The sequence below is a fragment of the Lissotriton helveticus genome, chromosome 11, assembly GCF_964261635.1.
Source record: "Lissotriton helveticus chromosome 11, aLisHel1.1, whole genome shotgun sequence".
Lineage (NCBI taxonomy): Eukaryota > Metazoa > Chordata > Amphibia > Caudata > Salamandridae > Lissotriton > Lissotriton helveticus.
Genome location: NC_136072.1, coordinates 127,070,072 through 127,090,914, shown reverse-complemented (window position 1 = coordinate 127,090,914; position 20,843 = coordinate 127,070,072). Strand labels below are relative to the sequence as shown.

Below are 20,843 nucleotides of genomic sequence, written 5' to 3'. Positions count from 1 at the left end.
GCACTTTTTAGTTCTGGCAGTAGCCGAGACTTTTTGATTTTATTCAAAATATCTATATAATATACTTAATTTCAATGCTTTTCACCCAGCCCTGTTCCCACATTGAATAGGAAACACACAATTGTTCCCTCACGAGTAGTAGAGAGCCTTTACTACTAAGATAAAGAAAAATTGTGAACAAAAATAGAACTCAAAAACCTTTCAGTGGTTAAAACAAGTATCTGTATATATAGGGGAAACAACCTTTACAACGCAAGTATTACATCGCACTACATTTACAACGCAGTCATTACATCGCAACATCCTTTACAACGCATGTCACTACAATGCATCCATTACATTGCATGTCACTACAACGCATGACACTACATTGCATGTCACTACAACGCAGGCATTACATCGCATGTCATTACAATGCATACCATTACAACGCATTGTACCCCTACACTATCCAACACTTACCCTAATGTTGCACCCCCTGGAGTTAGAACAGTAATCTTTACCCCTACACTATCCATCTCTTACCCTACTGGTATGCGTTGTAATTGTATGCGTTGTAAAGGTATAATGCGATGTAATGGAATGTGTTGGAAGTATAGTTTTAAAAAAATCGTTGTGGTGGCATGCAATGTAAATGTTATGTTAAAGGCGGATTTATAGAGCGCACAGCTACTCAAAGAGTGTCCCGGCGCTGAGACAAAAGAAAGATGCAGAGTCACAGTCAGGGGAAGAGAACGAGGGCCCTAAGACTGGAGTGATCAGCCTGCTCGTTGGAACAGCCAGGTTTTCAGTTTCTTCCTAAAAGCCAGAATATTTGTTGTTTGCCTAAGCGGTAGAGGGAGCTTATACCAGGACCTGGCAACCAGAACCTAAAAGGAACAGCCCCCACAGCAGGCTTTAACACATTTAGGAATTACCGTCAGATGTTGATGAGCAGACCTAAGAGGTCTGCCGGGAGTGTAGAATGAAATTCTTTTACGTATGCAGAGTGCCCCCAGACCATGCAGGGCTTTGAAGGCCAGAACCGGAGCTTTGAAGAGTATTGTGCTGCGGACTGGCAGCCAGTGAGTATCTTCAGGTGATGAGAGATCCGATCTCTAGGCCCAAGGCTGAGGACTCCCCTCGCTGCTGCGTTCTGCACAACTTGCAATCTGTTGAGCAGAAACTCCGGAAGGCCCAGATAGAGGCTGTTGGCATAATCGAGCCTAGAAGTAATGAGAGCCTGTACAACTGTCTTCCTATTATAAATAGGTACCAGGAACAGAAACCTGTGAAGCATCTTCAGGAGGCCAAAACAGGTGCCTACAACCGACTGTACTTGTGATTTCATGGATAGTGTCTCATCCAACTTTACACCCAAGTTCTTTACAATCTTAACTGGTGTTTGAGGAGGGGACATATCAGGGGGCCACCATTGTTTCCAGGTGCCGGGGGGGGGGGATCGGGGGGGGTTGTGCCGAAAAAAATTATTTCAGACTTCTCTGAATTGCATTTAGGATGGTTTAATTGGAACCAAGCGAAAACATCTCTCAGGCACTTATTAATTTTCTCCCCGTTAAACACCTCACCCTTTTTGTACGTGAACAGCAGCTGAGTGTCGTCGGCCTATGATATAATAACAGCCTTGCCGGCTTCCAACAGTGTGGCCAGAGGGGCCATATACAGATTAAAGAGCACAGGGCTCAAAATGGATCCCTGAGGCACACCCACATTAAGATGAGGTAGACCCGCTGAAAACAGGGGTGACCACACCACTTGCTGTCTTGCCTCCAAAAAGGAAGACACCCACTTCAACACCATGCCCCCAAACCCGCACTCCTGCAATCTCCCTAGTAGGTGATCATGGGGCACGGTGTTGAAAGCCGCAGAGAGATCAAGTAAGACCAGCACCGCTTTACCGCCTTTATCAAGTGTCTCCATAACAGAGTCCGAAATCTCCAGCAATGCTGTCTCCGTACTAAGGTTCTGACGGAAGCCAGCTTGGCTAGAATGGAAGAGATTATTAGTGTCCGCAAAATTGTTGATTACTGAGTGGACATGTTTCTCAATAGTTTTAGCAAAAAAGGGTAACAGAGAGATAGGTCTATAATTGGTGAGCATAGTAGGATGAGCCGTTGTTTTTTTAATAAAGGAATGATTTTAGCACTCTTCCAGATGGCCAGGACCATACTGCTCATAAGTGACGCATTCAGCACCCTGTTAGTTGTAGGATTCAGAATCTCAGCCATTTCTGCTAAAAATTTAGCCGGGCACGGATCAACCGGCAATCCTGATTTAAGGCCCTTCATGACTGCCAAGGAAGCTTCAAGATACAGAGGGGGAAAGGTGAAAAAGGAAGCCTTGTCCTTGTCATACTGGAGGACAATCCGAGGAGAAACCGTTGGATCAATCACCTCCTGGGCGTCGAAGGAGGATTGAATGGTTATTATTTTAGAGTAGAAAAAGTTGGCTAGTTTATTCGTCCAATACGAGTTAGGGGGAGAGACCCTCATCATGGACTTCGGAGAGGAAAAACTTTTAACTATTTTAAAGATTTCTTTGGCCTTATTTCCTGCGGACTCGATCTTGGACGCAAAAAAGCACTTATTGGCTGACTGTATCTCTTTATGATAGAGTCTGGTAGCCTCTTTATAGCTCTTTTTATCCTTCATATCAAAGTCCTTCCTCCAGACTCGCTCCAGATGTTTTCAACCCTTACCGCGTTGACGCAAAACATCATTGAACCAGGGGGCTGAGTATCTGGTATTTTTGGAAAGGCTCAGTGTTGGTGGCGCAAGGGTCGAAGTTTCTTGCGCGATCCAATTTCCAAGGGCCACTGCATCCTCATCAACATTGCCTGATAAAGATAGCGGATGAAGATCAAGTTAATTTTTAAGGGCAATTGAGGAGATCTTGTTAAAAGATATGGAGGTGCAGGCTGGTCGCTTAACCAGGGCAGAGGGCACTTTTACAATTTTTAACAATTTAAAACCCACCAAGTAGTGGTCAGACCAGGGAAGTGGTAGGGGTGGTTCTGTCAAAATAGTGCAATTTGCAAATATTTGGGCAAGAGTTTGACCTCTAACATGGGTAGGGGCAAAGACCTGCGGTGCGAAATTAAGCGCATCCAGGGCTTCACCCAGTAGGATAGACTCCGAAATTTCCTGTTTGTCCATGTGTACATTGAAGTCGCCTAATACCACAAAGTGTTGAAACCTAGAGGCCACCGGTGCAATAGCCTCACACAGGGACTTCAGAAAGGCCCCTGTATGCCCAGGGGGTCTATACATTAAAATTCCTGCTAGACATTGATGGGGAGACAGAATAGCTTGAAAACCAAGGCATTCTGTTTCGACAATTCCTTCTAGAGGGATACAGGAGGTTGCTAAAGCAGTTTTGCTGATGAGAGCTATCCCTTCTCCCTTAGTTCCTGCTCGATCTTTCCTAAGGATCGAATAGCCCTGGGGGAGGGGTGTAGCAATGCTAGGATTGCTAGTATCCGTCAGCCAGGTTTCTGTTAAAAAAAGGAAATCAGGACGAGACTCATCTAACATGTCAAATATATGCAGGTCATTTTTATTTAACGAGCGGCAGTTTAATAGTAAAGCTTTAGTACATTTTTGATTCAATGGCCGATGGGCCTCCTGCGGCCCAACCTTCTCATGACTGTAGGGGGAAGGGCATAAATGTATGTGTTGTAAAGGATGTTACGATGTAAAAGACGGTGTTGTAAAGGCATGAGTTGTAAATGTATGCGTTGTAATGTCATACATTTTATATATATATATATGCACAGATTCAGGTATATGCATTGCATAAACATAACAATAGAGAACTTGTACAACCAAGCTTCAACAAAATAACAGTAGGGGCTCCTTGTGAATGGCGCAGTGTTTAAGTGAGTGGAGCAGGATAGTGAGCAAAAGTATGCAGTGTTTTTGTAAAAACATTAAGTTGACTTTAAAAATACTTGAGTTTTACATCTGAAAACCCTGGTCCCCAATGGGTTCTTCTTCATTTAAAGCCAACACATGTACATCAACGTTTTGATCCCTGAGCATCAATTTGTTGTGGAGTCATCATCAGGACCCAAAAAAGGTAGACACCTCATAGGTAAATATAATCATGTAAGCGTCACTCATGGATGGGAAGTAAAATCGGGTCTGTCATCATCTATGCAATAAATCCAATATTGCTTACTCTGGATATATGATTCACCAAGGCTGTCAATCGCTCCTAATCAAGAACGCAGATCTTCTTCATTGTTCTGTTGTTGTGTCATCCACATTTTTTTGAGAGGGACAATATAAGGATATTGCAAGTCATCACGGGGTTCTGTGACCATGTAGAGGAAAGAGACTGAAATGGTGCTATGGTGTCTAGTCTTCCAAGCAAAGTAACATAGTTTGGATTGATGCTTTGTACTTGTCAGAAGCCTGTATAGCTCTTGAATGATAGGGGTGATATGGTCATTGACCAAGGATACATATTAAGATGTGTCATGGCTGATGAGCTGAGTGCCATATAAAGGCCCAGCTTTTTTTTATTTTGTACTATACCATGCTCCTATTATAAGGAATCTTAATCTAAATATCTCTTACTCATGTGAAGTAAAGATGGGACATGGCAAATCATTCTGTTGTACCAAGAATGCCAAGGTATTGTACCCCACTCAAATTCTGATGAGAAAAAGGGGCAAGAGTGAGGATGGAAGGTGCTGTAGAGCAGGTTGTAAGGGCAGAGGAATCTGGAATTAACAAATGTGTGTTTCCATAAATGTACAGATAAAAATATCATAAAATCTTACATGGGTCTTGCCAAGAATCACTCAATCTTTCAAGAGGTTATCACTAATATATGACACATGCTGGTATGATGTGAGATTTGCGGCAGGCAATGGGTGAAAGAAATGTGCAGTAGGATATCTTAAAAAAATAAACAAATTGAGTATTGAGGAAAAACATTTTGGGGTTGATTACAATCTGGCCTGGAAAGGCTTCGACCAACGGTCAGAGCTTTCTGGGCCATATTGCAATCGGCCCCTCGGTTGACTTTCCGACCGTTGCATTTCCAATGCTAAAATAATACCAATATCAAACTGGACGGTCATCCCTGCTGGCTTCCGATGGGCTCAAGGATCCTGTCGGCCAGTCAGAACTGGCTCGTAATCCCAAAGGGCGGGCCTTTCCGCCCTTGGGATTACGATGCACGGTCTCTGGCATGGTTTCCATGCTGGCCTGTCCAACAGGGGGACCCGAGCAGGACCCCCTTGTTTGTGCTGCCTCCAGTTGGGGGCTGAGGTGGCACCTAAGGTGCCCCCTGTTGATCCCTGCACCCCGTGCACCTCCCATTCCCATTTCCCTATGGGAGCATGTATTACGGCAGGGTTACGGACGGTTACAGAGATCAGTGGGTCCCAGGACTGAGACGGTGACTTAAGTCTGCCCAACATCGTAATTAGGACCTTTGTGTTTATGGACTGACAGTGTAAAGTAGATAATTATTGTGTCAAACATATTGTGAAAGATAATTATCACCAAAAAAGGTCAAATATTGTATTTGATAAACATTGGTGTATATTTCATTTATATTAAATATTAATTAAGTAAAAAACAAATATCATGTAAAATAATGGTTTTAATAAGTTATGATAAAATGTTCATCATATATATATATATATATATATATATATATATATATATATATATATATATATAATTATCGAGAGAGAGAGATTACTTAACAATACAACTCTACTAAATAAACAATTTTTTAAATATATTTAAAATATTAAAGAAATGCAAAAAGAAAATTAGCAAACATATATAACTAACAAATTGAAAGTATATAACCTAATTTAAATATTAACATGGACATGTTAAATAGTTGTATTTAATATCTTACATTGAAAATACAAATCTATATATATTAAAACAAAAGTATTTAAACAATTAAAAATTACAAAAATATACTTAACAGTAAAAAAAGAAATTCACAAAACATAACATATAGTAAAAAATATAACAAATAAACTATTCAAATTAACATATAAAATAATTTCAAATGAAGATTACTTTTAAAAACAATAAATACATCAAAACAACTAAATATTGAAAAATTGAAACAAGTAAAAAGAAACAATAGAGAACAAAGTTTTTAAATTGGCATGCATAACATTTACTGAATATCACTTTAAAGAACACAACACCAGGAAAGTGTTGGATTTTGAAGTACTTTATTATTTCCACTCCATCATTAGAGCAAGTGATCAACTTCAGAGGGGTTATGTTTACTATTCCTTTTCCAAACTAAGCAACCATAGGGAACGGTGTTGGACTTTGAAAGGGGTTCGATTTAATATTGTCACTCAAATAAAAGCAGCAGTAGGGAAGGTGTTGTACTTCAGAGGGGTTAGATTTACTATTCATACTCCAGTGTAAGCAATAATAAGTAAAGTGTTGTACTTCTAAGAGTTAGATTTAATCTCCCACCTCAGTCTAAACAACATTAGGCAAGGAGTTAGACTTTGGGGGCATTCAATTTACTAGTCCCACTACAGTCTACGTAACAGTAGGGAAGGGTATGGATTTCGAAGTTGTTAGATTTAGTATTCCCACCCCAGTCTAAGCAACCGTAGGGAGATTGTTGGAATTTGGAGAGGTTAGATTTACTGTTCCTACTCCCACGTAAGCAACAGCAGGGAAAGTGTTCAGCTTTGGTGAGGTTAGATTTACTATTCCAGCCCAGTCTAAGCAACAGTGTTTACATATACCATTCTGATTCATAATTGTTTTGCTAAAACATTTCAACACCTAAGAACATAAAATTATTAGAGATGTATAAAAAATAATTGTAATTTAAAAATAAAATACATTTGACAAATATTATTAAAGACACTTTAACAAATATTTTAGATAAAATAAAAACATACATAATGCAAATCAACTAGATTTCCCTAATTAGTTGTCCATTAAATATTAAAATATTATAACAAAAAATTAAATAAACAATATCAACTTAAATAACTTCCCACCCTATTCGACTACAAACCCAACAGCCCATTCTAAAATATAAATTACTAATAAAATCATCATACATAAAAATATAATCAAATTAACTAAATAAATTAAAATTAATAAAATGACAATTAACCAACTAAACAATAAATGGTAGGCATACTTAATACCGAATTGAATATATTCAAAGTACAATTTAAAGTTGACTGATGTTCATCATCAATAAAGTATAAATTAATTAACTTCCCATCCTATTCCCCTAGAAATCCAACAAACCACTACTACATTATAAATGATTAATTAAATTAAAAACAAAAATTACACATTTATAGTTGCAAATTATATTTAAAGAAATATAGCAATCACACTAAAAACTAACACCTAAAATAAATAAGCAACTAATATATATATTACAGTAATTTAAATTATATTTATTACAACTATATTAAAGTAAACAATGTTCAATATAAACAATAATTTAAAAAATCTTGAACAAAATTAAAAAAAATCAATATGTACAAAACCCCCAATATTCTTACCATTGATATTCTGTTCCACAATAATTTTGTAGTGACAATATTTTTGGCATGATATTCATTCCACATAATATTCTGGAATCAATATTTGTGACATTCACCCGCTGTGTGGGGCTGAACTGAAAAACATAACCAAAAAAAACAAATTAGCTTTGATCTACACCAATGAGCCACCACCCCTTTGTGAAGGTGATATTTATTTCCACTAGGACAGCTTATTAATCCATTCATCAAACTCCCCTCTTTTAATAATTTCAGGCAACATAATCTGAATATCTCATTCTTCTCTAAAGTAAAGCAACATGTGGTGTTTATTTTTATTATTAAAAGCCTAATTCACAACTTATGCTGGTTTTCCAAGGTCTGTTAAAGGTTTCTAAAACTACCTTTTCAAAGTGCTCACCACACATTTTTTACTGAAGGTACTTTGTCACTGACCCACATGTTGGCAATAGGCTTACTTTGCACAAATGTTCCGCCTGTTAATAAAATTAAATGTAGTACTTTAAATACAAGACACACATGTTGCATTGCTGAATATATATATTACAACATTCTAAACACGGCATGATAAAACAATGCCAGATCAATATAGGCCATTTTGACCATACAGAAATATGTAGCATAGCAAATGAATGCTATTCCATGCATAATGTGACCTGTTTCTGCCCTAGGTGTTTGGACAGTGCAAAGCTGTGCTATATCTCAATTTGCCCTGGAGGAAAGTGAAACTTTACAGTTACAATTGTACCCTCAGCACAGGTAAAGCATCACTTCAATAAATCAAAATAATACATGAGTAAGGCATAAACACACAAAGACTAGGTGGAGAGTAGAGTGAGTGAAAATGCTAAGTTAAATAGCATTATATATTTAGTGTTTTATGGAGCGCAAATTTGACCCGTGAGGGTATCAGAGCGCTTTACAGGGTTTACATAAGTGAACACACAAAGGCTAAAAAGTACAGAAGTATACAAAAATGATTCCCTATAGGGGAGAAGAGGGACACAAGTGTATGGCTCCAATTACAGTTTAGAATCCATAAAAACCCCACAGTTTCTTGGAGGAGTGAAAAGGTGATCTGAGGAAAAGGCAATAGTCTGAGATTAGTCCGGCACACTATGGTGGTTGAAGGCCGAAATTACGTGAGGAATTTGCCCATGAGGAAAGTTTTGGCCTCATTTTTGAAGCAAGCCAGAGAAGGGATTCTTCTGATGGCGGGTGGGAAAGAGTTCCAAATCCTTGGTGCGGCCCTGGAGAAGGCCCGATTGTAGGTTTTTTTTCTCCGAAAACAGGCTGGTTGGAGCAAGAGGTCTCTGGTGGACCGGGAGTTCCTGCTTCCTCCAGATACCACTAGTTTCTGTGCCAGATAAGCAGGAGAGTTTGCGTGTAGGGCCTTGTGTGTAATTCATGCCAGTTTCAGCTGTATTCTGGCCTCGAGGGGGAGCCAATTTAGAGCTTTCAAATGAGGAGAGATGTGGTCGAATTTCCTAGTACCAGTAAGTAGTCTGGCAGCCGCGTTGAGGCAGGCTTTTAAAGGTGCCAGGGAGATCTTGGGTAAACCCAAAAGGGTGAAACAGCCATATTCCAGCCTAGAGATGACTAGAGCTTGGACTGCCATTTTCAGGTCAGGAGCATCTTTGAAGGGTTTCAGCATCCATAGGTAGCTCAGGTGGAACACGGCTGATTTAGCCATCAAGTTGATGTGGTCCTGCATGTTAAGGCTGCAGTCTAGGATTATACCCAGAGATTTGGCTGAGTCCACAACGGTCGGTGGGCAGTTTAAGGCTGTGATGGCCTTGATCAACATCTGAATCTCCGGGTTGACTTCTTAGGGAAGATTAGGAGAAATTCTGTTTTCTTCGCGTTAAGTTTGAGTTGGTTAAAGGCGAGCCATTGGAGGGTCAGTTTCAGGGCCTCATTCAGGCAAAGGATCTCTTTGAGCAATTACATTTTAATGTATATTTGGGTGTTGTCCGCACGCGTTTGGTAGGAGATATTGGAGGTGCGAAGAACTTCGGTAAGCAGCTCTAAGTAAAGATTAAAGAGGGTGGGGGACAGGGTTGAACCTTGAGGGACTCCAACCGTGACCGGGCTGGGAGCCGATAGGTTGTCATTAATTAGGAATCTCTGTGATTGGTTCTGGAGGAAGGACCTAAACCATTCTAAAACAGAGCCATCCAAACACATCCTGAGTTTGAGGCGTTCAAGCAGTTTTTCATGGTTGACCGTGTTGAAGGCCGAGGATAGAGCTAGGAGGATTAGAAGGCAAGTTTTGCTTTGGTCTAGGGCTTTGAGGGCATCATCCACGATGTGGAGCATGGTAGTTTCAGTGCTGTGTCCCAGTCTGAATCCAGATTGGAAGTCATCAAGTAGGTGGAAGATGTTGATATGTTGACTTAGTTGCTGTTGTACATACTTCTCCAACACTTTGGCTAACAGAGGGATATTGGAGATAGGTCTGAAGTTGTCGGGGAGGCTGGATCCAGCGAAGGTTTTTTTTAAATAGGGAGGACTTGGCCGGCTTTCAGGGAGTCAGGAATTGATCCCTGCTGGAGGGAGGCATTGATTATTGCAGTTCAACTAGGAACAATGGATTGGGAGGCAGCAGCGAGGCAGTTGGATGGAAGCGGGTCATTAAAGTGGTTATTCGGGTTTAGGGTAGAGAGGATTATAGAGAGGGTGTCTTCATCATAGTATTTGAAGTCATTCCAATGGGCTTGGCCTTTAGGTGAGGCCAGAAGAGGTAGCACGGACAAGTGGGACAGGTCCGGAAGGGGTTGAGAATATGTGGCGGAACTGAGTTTGTTTCCTAGTGCCGTGATTTTATCAGCGAAGTAAGAGGAGAATCCCTCAGAAGATATTAGGGACTTGGGAGACTCTTTCAGTGTTTTAGCCAGTTTACTTGATTGGTGTTTGACCAGTTCAAAGAGTTTGCGGGGTCTATTCTTGGCATTCCCCAGTTCCGATCTGAAGTAATCTTTTTTTGAATTGAGGATGTTCTTGTTGTAGGAGAAGTTTTAGATGCGCAGCAGAGGTGTGCTGTCTCCAAGTTCTTTCTTTTATATAATAAATAAGTGAACTATAATGTTAATATCCCTTTTGTACGCTAGATTCTTAGACACATGATTGACTAGTCATCTTTGAGTACAGTCTGATTTTATAGAAAATATGCATGCATAATGTTATGCATCTCAGTACAACATAACATAAAAATAGCAGTGCACAGAAAAATGTAATAATTTTTTTACATTCACAGTTCCTCCACGATTGATTGCTGATATGTGCCCAGATTGTCCACTTTTAGAACGAATCACACCTGGGTATATCGAGAAAGCAGAAGAACTTGTTGAAAACTACAACATTGGAAGTAACAATACCAACTACTTCATACTTGATAAGGTTGAAAAAGCATCAATGCAGGTAACTTTCAAAGGCCCACTAGCAAGACTCGAAACGTAACTTCTGAAGTTGTCTGAAGAAATTGTTGAACTTCTGAGGTTGTTATTGAGAGATATTCCATAAAATGTTATAAATCATACATGTACCTTAGAAAACTGGGATGGGTAAATGTTTATAGCTTATAACATATTAAGGAAATATAAAATTGATTGTATTAAAATATGTTAGATGGTCTATCAATGTTGAGCAAACAATCATGTTCCATGCAAATTAAGTAGTGTTGGAGTCGATGTTCATTAGCAAAAAATCATCTATTATACATAAAACTACAAACAATCCTTAGCTATCATCCAATAGCATCAATTCTCGTGGTTAGGATGTTGCCTGTAGTCATGAATTTAAAGTTATATATATGGCATCTGTTATTTCCAGTTATCATGCATGGTAATGTGTAAACCATTATACATGCATTACAGTTGTGGCGAATATCTGATGTTAAGACTGGTGTTAATAATATCTTAATTATGCATGTATTATAAATATTCACTTTTACTTGCATATTTTTCATAGTGGCATTTTTCATCTTTCAGTGGGTGGTTGGAGCATCATATTTTGTGGAATTCAGTATGAGAGAGACCAATTGCTCCAGATTAGTAGAAAATACTTCTGACTGCGAGGTCCTAGAAGATGACAAAGCAGTAAGTACACCGTTAAAAACATAATTCATTATAACCTGCACAAACGCTGTTCAGCAGCAGCAATGCCTCATGCTCTGATATTAAGGGGGTGATTAGGATGGGGAGCGGACTTAAGTCTGCCTGCCATCCCCGCGGTGTTGGGACAAGCCGCCAGACATGCGGCAGTCCAGCACCACAAATTAGGATGCGACTGCTACCCTGGCGGTCGCATTCCGCAGTTTAACATTGCAGCGGGTGCTGCTGCTTACAGGAGCACCTGCCGCAATGCCAAATTACCATGTTGTGCATTTCCATGCACAACGTGGCAGGCACCGCGCGGTGCCTGCCACCTTGTGCATGGAAATGGAGGGGGGTACAATGGGTACCCCCCAAGTGCACCCCCACTCCCCTGGGGACTCGCAACAGGCTCCCCTAGCAAATCCCTCCATGGAAAGCCATTTACATGCCAGCATCCTAATATGGATGGCGGTGCCTGCTAGGCACCTCCACCATATTGTGGCCCAAGGCAACCCGGCCGGCAATCGGGACAATTGCTGACCGGTGGAAAAGCGACAGACGGCGGTTGCGGTCCACCTGCCATCGTAATCAGCCCCTAAATGTGGTATAATGAAAAACATTGTAGAAATTTCAAAGATTCACTTAAATGAACATTTTTACATTTTTTGGAAGACAATCCAATTTTATGGCATTTTAAAAAATGTGTATTCATTTTAATTGCAGGACAAAAGGATTGTATAAGAGAAAAACAATCAAACTGACTTATTGCAATTTCCTTTAGAACTCATTTAACTGAAAAACAAACTGTGCATATTCCCCAAAGGCATAATGGAAAGAAATGCAAACTTTAGCAATGTAATGGAATTGCAAAATAGTTGATGCTACACCATTTATCTGGCAGTATTACAATTTTCACATTCATCAACTTTGAACGCCCTTGAATCCATATTTTATAAATAATTGAGCACTTTATATCCCTTCATAGTCATACTGCAATTATAGGGCCTAAAGTACTAATTACTGGTCGCAAAAATCAGGTTGCCATTTGTGACCAGTACTGTTGGACCAGTAAATAATGTAATGAACTGACTGTGTACTAATAGGTCAGATTGAAAAATTCCAATTCGGATTGAATCGCAATATGACCTATGTCATGATTATTAAAGAGGTATGTTGCATATTGAGATTCACTTAAGTTGGTGGCCATCACAGAGATGGTTGCCTGCTAGGGTCAACAGGCCACCATATCTGTAATTACCTTCAATAAAGTTAACTTAAAGGAAACCAAGCTACAACAAAAAATAAACATTTGCTTTTTTTATTTATTTGTCTGACACTCAGGAGTGGTGGCCTACTTCCCAAACAAAGTTATTTTTTCATTCACAAAGGGGAAGTGTTTACAAAGGATTATATTTCCACCCAGATGCACAAGTTGGTAATTTTACTATGTTTAGTGACATGATTTCAATCGCAAAACATTGCATACCGCTTAAGATTTTGGAAAGGGTGCATGCAACATCTCCGAATCAGAGTCATACTTCCACCCACTTCATATTAATGAGGAAGGTCGCAAATTGCTAAAGACTCTAATTAATGGCTGTCACATGGATGGTGACCTGCTAGATACTGCCGACAATCATGTCTGAGATCAGTTTCAACAAAGTAAACATTTTTAAAATGTGATTTTCCATAATGAAAATGTGGCTGCATTTTTAACAGAGAGTTTAGTTTTTTTTAAAGGTTATTTGAAAGTTGGTAGGGGTGCCGTGGACCACTGACTGCTCTCCAACAAACTTTTTGTAGCATTCCTAAAAAGGAAGTTGTCTCTTCCTTTTTGCGAATAGATTACCATCCAAACTCAGGAGTTGGTGATATTTCAATGTTTTGCGCCTAGATTTCTTTTGCAAATCATTGTCACATCACATGCCAGTTCAGTATTTGGAAAACCACCAACATGCCCCTTCCAAACACCAAATCGGTCATTCTCAGTCCCATGTTAGGAGTTGGTAAAACTTTACTGACTTCTAAAATGGGATTTGTACACTTCAAAATCTATTTTTGCAATCGCAAACTCTTATAGTCCTTGCAGTTACAAAAATGTACAGTACACCTGGCCCATTGTCACTACAGGTTGGATGAAAAATACTCCTCTTTTGCATTATTACAACATAGGTCACTGAGCTGTTAGACAATATCCAAAACAGTCAATAATTCAAACTCACTGCATTTTACTATTTGCTCCACTCTCACATCAAAATAACTATTTGGCACCATATTTAGAAGATGAAAATCCATATAAAGGAAATTCCTAAGTGGATTTGAAACAGTTGAAGTAGTGCATCCCCCCTTCTCTGTTGAATTGGTTTCCTTCACAAAAAAATATCTGAAGGTGATCACTAGCAGGATTAGCCCACAGCCTTTTTGGCCTATGTTTGGCCCAAACTGATTAACAACATGACACACCAAGTCATGCTTGCTTACTGTCCCTTTAAGTCATAGTCCCTAAAACCCTGCACATAACAACAACATGATGAAACTCTCTTCCGAGGCACCCAGCCCACCAATGTTTGATTTCCAACATTACATTTTGTTGCCCTCATGAGGTTCACCTGCCATTAATACAGGGTGTTTAATGATATCTCATTCAGAACGGTAGTTGTAGGGATAATTCTTAGAATCTGTTTTCTTCTTCTTAGTACCAGTCCAACACAGTTTTTTACACTTTTTAATATGCAATAGAATGGACTGATATTATGTTAAAATTATTTTCTTACCCATCCTTAGCAATTTTGTTTTACCAAATCTACTGTTACAGTACCATTGACATCCATACCATTATAGGCCAATGTTGTTTTGTGTGGCAAAAAAACTTTTCCCAAAATATTGTTTTCTAACTAGACAATACTATTGCATATGATAGGTTAATCACCTGCCAGTAAACTTTGAAATTATTTTAAGACATATTTTAAAATCTGTAATAAAATCTCTTTAATGGTACAGTATCGAAATATCGAGGGACAAAATATCGACTTATCAAAATATCGATGTCAAAATATCGAGGGACAGAATATAGAATGCCTATCTACAAACAGGTAAGCACTAAAATATCGATTCCAACATATATATTGTTAAAATATAGTTAACTAAAATATCAATTTTTTTAATGTAATAAAAATACTAGAAATGTAATTAAATAATGAACATAACTAAATAAAACATAATTAAAATAATGTAAAAAAGCTTAACATGTAAAAAGAATAAATTAAATGTAAAAACATTTTTAATACATATTTACTTAATAATATTATAAAATAATTATTAATCTTACTTATAAAATATTTAGAACATTATTAAAAATATATTGACATAAATATATAAATAAACATATTATTTAAATATAAAAATAAATAAGATATAACAATTAAAATAATAATTTTTATGTTAATTAATAATGAGTGCAACAGTAGTGAAAGCGTTGGATAGCGTAGGGGTAAAAATGACTATTCCCACTCCAGAGAGTGCAACAGTAGAGAAAACATTGGATAGTGTAGGGGTAAAAATTACTATTCCCACTCCAGTGAGTGCAACAGTAGGGAAAGCGTTGGATAGGGGGAGGGTAAAAATTACTATTCCCACTCCAGTGAGTGCAACAGTAGGGAAAGCGTTGGATACCGTAGGGGTAAAAATTACTAGTCCCAATCTAGAGAGTGCAACAGTAGGGAAAGCGTTGGATAGCGGGAGGGTAAAAATTACTATACCCACTCCAGTGAGTGCAACAGTAGGGAAAGCATTGGATAGCGTAGGAGTAAAAACTACTATTCCCACTCCAGAGAGTGCAACAGTAGGGAAAGCGTTGGATAGCGGGAGGGTAAAAATTACTATTCCCACTCCAGTGAGTGCAACAGTAGGGAAAGCGTTGGATAGCGTAGGGGTAAACATTACTATTCCCATTCCAGAGAGTGCAACAGTAGGGAAAGCGTTGGATAGCGGGAGGGTACAAATTACTATTCCCACTCCAGTGAGTGCAACAGTAGGGTAAGCGTTGGATAGCGTAGGGGTAAAAATTACTATTCTCACTCCAGAGAGTGCAACAGTGGGGAAAGCATTGGATAGCGGGGGGTAAAAATTACTATTCCCACACCAGAGAGTGCAACAGTAGGGAAAGCGTTGGATAGCGTGGGGTATAAATTACTATTCCCACTCCAAAGAGTGCAATAGTAGGGAAAGCGTTGGATAGCATAGGGGTAAAAATTACTATTCCCACTCCAGAGAGTGCAACAGTAGGGAAAGTAATGATTTAGGGGGTCATTAGGATGGTGGGCGGACTTTGCCCGCCCGCCATCCTGACAGGGATTGGGACCGCCCGCCATAAGGGCGGGTGTCCCGTGGGTGGTATTAGGATGCGGCCGCCCTAGTGGCGGCCGTATCCTGCATTTATAACATTGTGGCGGGCGGTGCTCTCTGCACCGCCCGCCACAATGCCATAAATGCATGTATGCATTTGCATACACAATGCGGCAGGCACCGCGCGGTGCCTACACCATTGTATATGCAAATGCATGGGGGTACCACAGGTACCCCGCCGTGTGCACCCCCACCCCTCCTTCACTTTGGGGGCTCTCAGGGGGCCCCCAAAGTGAAGACCGCATGCCTTTCCGTGGTGGCATTGTAAAATGCCCATTGTAATATGGCTGACGGTGTCTAATAAGACACCACCACCATATTATTCCTTTTCCGCCCCGGCCGCAAGGCGACCGGGGCGGAAAAGCGGCGGATGGTCTTTCCGTCCGCCGAGGTCCCCCCCGTCATACTAATATGGCGGGGGGGAACGAGTGAGGATGTCGGACGGATTGCCCCCGCCAGGCTGGCGGTGGCTACCGCCAGCCTGGCGGGGGCAATCCACCCGACATCCTAATGGGCCCCTTAATATTAAAATTAAATTAAATTAATTATCAGTTCCAATAAAAAATTAATTACAAATAATTACCAATTAATCAAAATGAATTACCAATTAAAATTACTTATCAATTATTTAATTACCAATTAATAATTAATCAACCAATTAATTATCAATACATATAAATAAAAATAAATATTAACTTTATTACAATTAAATTACTTCCCACCCTATTCCCCTATAAACCCACAACCTGCTCCATATGAATAATACAATTACCATAATTATCAATTCATTAATCAATAAAAATTACCAATTATAAAATGTATTTCGGAGAAACAAAAATGAATTACCAATTAATAAAGATTAATTACCAATTAATAATTAATTATCAATTAATTATAAATACATATAAATAAAAATTGATATTTAATTTACTATAATTAAATTACTTCCCACCCTAATTCCCTATAAACCCACAACCCGCTACGGAATTAAATTATGCAAAAATTAAATTACATAACATTCATTACTTTAAAAGAATTAAACATACATAACAAATGTAATACATAATTTTAATACATATACTACCATACATAACACTACAAAAATTTGATATTATGGAAATCAATATTTTAAATTAAATATTATGGAATTCGATATTTCATACCCCAAATTCGATATTCTGACTCATTATATTTTGGTTATTCGATATTTTGGGCAGTCTATATTTTGGAATCAATATTTAGGGGGTTCACCCTCTTGAATAATCCAATAGTGAACAAGTAATAATAATAATAATAAATACAACCATAAAAGATGTCATACATTAAACAGTAGCAAATTCTAAAAAACATACTTCAGCATACATTGAATTATACAAATGTCCCTGTCAATTCAATTCAAAAAGCTATGTTCGACAAAATTGTCTTAAAAGCAAGTACAGCATAGTGTACATAATTTAACTACTAGATAGATATTAAAAGTTGATATGCATCAATGAGTACAAAAACTAACATTAATAATGTTCAAGTTCAAGTTAAGGCATTTATAAAGCGCACTACTCACCCAGAGGGTCTCAAGGCGCTAGAGGGAAGTGTTCATTGTTTATCGAATAGCCAAGTTTTCAATTCTTTTCTGAAGGAGATGTGATTCTGAGTAAGGCGGAGGTGGGTGGGGAGTGAGTTCCAGGTCTTGGCAGCCAGGAAGGAGAAGGATCTGCCGCCCATGGTGGTTTTTCGGATGCGCGGGACTGCGGCGAGGGCTTGAATGGATGATCTTAGTTGGCGGGTGGGATAGTAGAAGGACAGTCGGGAGTTGAGGCATTCTGGTCCTAGATTATAAAGGGCCTTGTGTGCGTGGGTAAGAAGGCGGAAGGTAATTCTTTTGTTGACGGGAAGCCAGTGGAGGTTTTTTAAGTGACCGGTGATGTGCTCTTGGCGCGGGATGTCTAATATGAGTCTCGCTGATGCGTTTTGGATGCGCTGGAGCTTTTTCTGCAATTTTGTTGTAATTCCGGCGTAGAGAGTGTCGCCGTAGTCCAGTCGACTCGTGACCAGAGCATGGGTGACAGTCTTTCTTGTTTCGAGGGGGATCCAGCGGAAGATCTTTTTGAGAATGCGAAGGACGTTGAAGCAGGAGGACGACACGGCGTTGACTTGTCTGGACATTGAGAGAGAGGAGTCTAGGATGAAGCCGAGGTTACGTGCATGGTCAGTGGGTGTGGGCGCTGAACCCAAAGCGGAAGGCCACCAAGAGTCGTCCCACGCTGAGGGGGAGGATCCAAGGATGAGCACCTCAGTTTTGTCTGAGTTGAGTTTTAGGCGGCTCTGTTTCATCCATTCGGCTACTTCTTTCATACCTTCGTGAAGGTTGTCCTTGGCGGTGTTGGGGTCTTTGGTGAGGGAGAGTATCAGCTGGGTGTCATCGGCGTAGGAGATGATGTTGAGGTTGTGTCGATGTGCGATGGGGGCGAGGGGACTCATGTAGACGTTGAAGAGGGTGGGACTGAGTGAGGAGGCTTGAGGTACGCCGCAGATGACTTCGGTGGGCTCTGAGTAGAAAGGGGGAAGTCGGACTCTCTGTGTTCTCCCGGCTAGGAACGAGATGATCCAGTCCAAGGCTTTTCCTTGTATGCCGATGTTGTTGAGACGTTGTATGAGGGTGCTGTGACAGACGGTGTCGAAGGCGGCGGAGAGGTCGAGAAGAATGAGGGCCACTGTTTCACCGTTGTCCAGGAGTGCTCGGATGTCGTCGGTCGCTGCAATGAGGGCGGTTTCGGTGCTGTGTTTGGCTCCAAAGCCGTTCTGTGAGGGATCCAGGGAGTTGTTGGATTCAAGGAAGGCTGCGAGTTGGCTGTTGACGGCTTTCTCGATGACTTTGGCCGGGAAAGGGAGGAGGGAGATGGGTCGGTAGTTTTTCAGTTCTGAGGGGTCTGCTGTTGGTTTTTTCAGAAGGGCGCTGAGTTCGGCGTGTTTCCATATTTCTGGAAAGGTGGCTGAGTTGAAGGAGCAGTTGATGACATCGCGGAGTTGGGGAGCGATGATGGAGTCAGCTTTGTTGAAGATGTAGTGGGGGCAGGGGTCAGAAGGTGAGCCAGAGTGGATTGAGTTCATGAGGCGAATGGTATCTTCAATGGTGATTGGGTTCCAGGAATTGAGGTAGTTAGTGGGAGGGGTGGGATCAGAAGGGGGTGGGGTGAGTTGGTCATTGGGAGTGTTCTTGAAGCTGTTGTGGATGTCGGCAATTTTGTTGTAGAAGAAGGAGGATAGCGCATTGCAGAGGTCTTGGGAGTTAGTGATGTCGTTGGATGCTGCGGGAGGGTTGGTGAATTCTTTGACGATATTGAAGAGTTCCTTGCTGTTATGAGAGTTGTTGTCGAGACGGTCCTTAAATGCTGATTTCTTGGCGGAACGAATCAGTTGGTGGTGTTTGCGGGTGGCTGTCTTGAGGGAGGTCATGTTGTCTGAGGTTGGTTCTTTTCTCCAATTCTTCTCCAGGGTGCGGCAAGTCTTTTTGGATTTTTTAAGGTCATCATTGAACCAGGGAGCTTTTTTGCTGAATGATTTCAACTGGTGTTTTTTCAGGGGTGCTAGTTCGTCCGCACTGTGTGTAATCCATTGCCTGAGGTTTGTGGCTGCTTGGTCTGGGTCCGTTGTTAGGGTGGGAGTGTTTTGGCTGAGGGATACGAGGAGTTGGTCGGTGGTGATTTTGTTCCAGTTTCTTCGGGGAATGGGTTGTGGACGGTTGTGGGTCAGGGTTGTTTTGTAGCTGAAGTGAACACAGCTGTGATCCGTCCAGTGGAGAGCTGTAGTGTGATCGAAGGAGATGTGCTTGCTGGAGGTGAAGATAGGGTCGAGCGTGTGTCCGGCTGTGTGAGTGGGGGTGTCGACAAGTTGTTTGAGTCCGAGATTGGACATGTTGTCCAGGAGGGTGGTGGTGTTGTTGTCGAGAATGTTGTCAAGGTGGTAGTTGAGGTCTCCTAGAAGAATGTAGTTCTCGGAGGCGAGAGCGTGCGGGCTGATGAAGTCTGTGATGTCGTCGCTGAATTGAGACCGGGTGCCTGGGGGCCTGTAGATGAGGGTTCCTCTGAGGGTGGTCCTGGGGTCGGTGTGGATCTGAAAGTGGAGGTGTTCGGCGGTTGCAAGATTGTCGTCAGAGCTGGTTGTAATTTTGATGGTGTTTCTATGGACGATGGCGATGCCTCCTCCAGTTTTTTTTAATGGTGCGGTCTTTTCGAATGATCTTGTAAGTGTCCGGTATGGCTATGGCGATGTCGGGGGCAGAAGATGCGTTCATCCAAGTTTCAGTGAGGAAGGCGATGTCAGGTGACACAGTGTCGATTAGGTCCCAGAGTTCAGTTGCGTGTCTGTGGACCGAGCAGGTGTTCAGTAGGATGCATTTCAAGTCGTTGGGTTCGGAGCTGAGTGTGGAGGAAGTGTGTTTGGTGAGGGTCCTGAAGCAGTTGAACTTACAGGAGAGGCAGGAGAATGGGCCGTGGGTACGTCCTGGGGTAGCTACACAGCATAGTGGGGTGCGTCCAGCGTTGAGGGCGAGGAGAGTAGCGGCATCATAAGTTACTCTGGGGGGTTGGGGGCGGCATAGGGCAGGGGGACGGGCGCTGGGCGCGGTCCAGGCGCCGACGGGCGCAGACGGGCTTACCTTTGGCGCACCTTCGGCGTGACTGGGGCGCGATCGCTGCGCGTGAACGCTGCGCGTTGGGTCATCTGTCATAAATGGATAGTGGAGGGGGAGGGGCGAGGGATGGTCAGCTGGGAGGCGGGAGCTGGGCAGAGATCTGGGCAGGCACAGAGGGAAG

General features: G+C 41.1%; 1 protein-coding gene across 2 annotated transcripts in view; it reads left to right on the top strand.

Annotated features, from left to right (window-relative positions):
• LOC144791812 (fetuin-B-like) overlaps positions 1-20,843 on the top strand; it is a 183,331-nt gene that overhangs the window by 134,404 nt on the left and 28,084 nt on the right. For both annotated transcript variants that reach the window (XM_078666593.1, XM_078666595.1), the window contains 3 exons: positions 8,206-8,293; positions 10,791-10,954; positions 11,524-11,631. In XM_078666593.1, the coding sequence (XP_078522719.1) occupies positions 8,206-8,293; positions 10,791-10,954; positions 11,524-11,631 (360 nt within the window). The remainder of the gene's footprint in view (positions 1-8,205; positions 8,294-10,790; positions 10,955-11,523; positions 11,632-20,843) is intronic.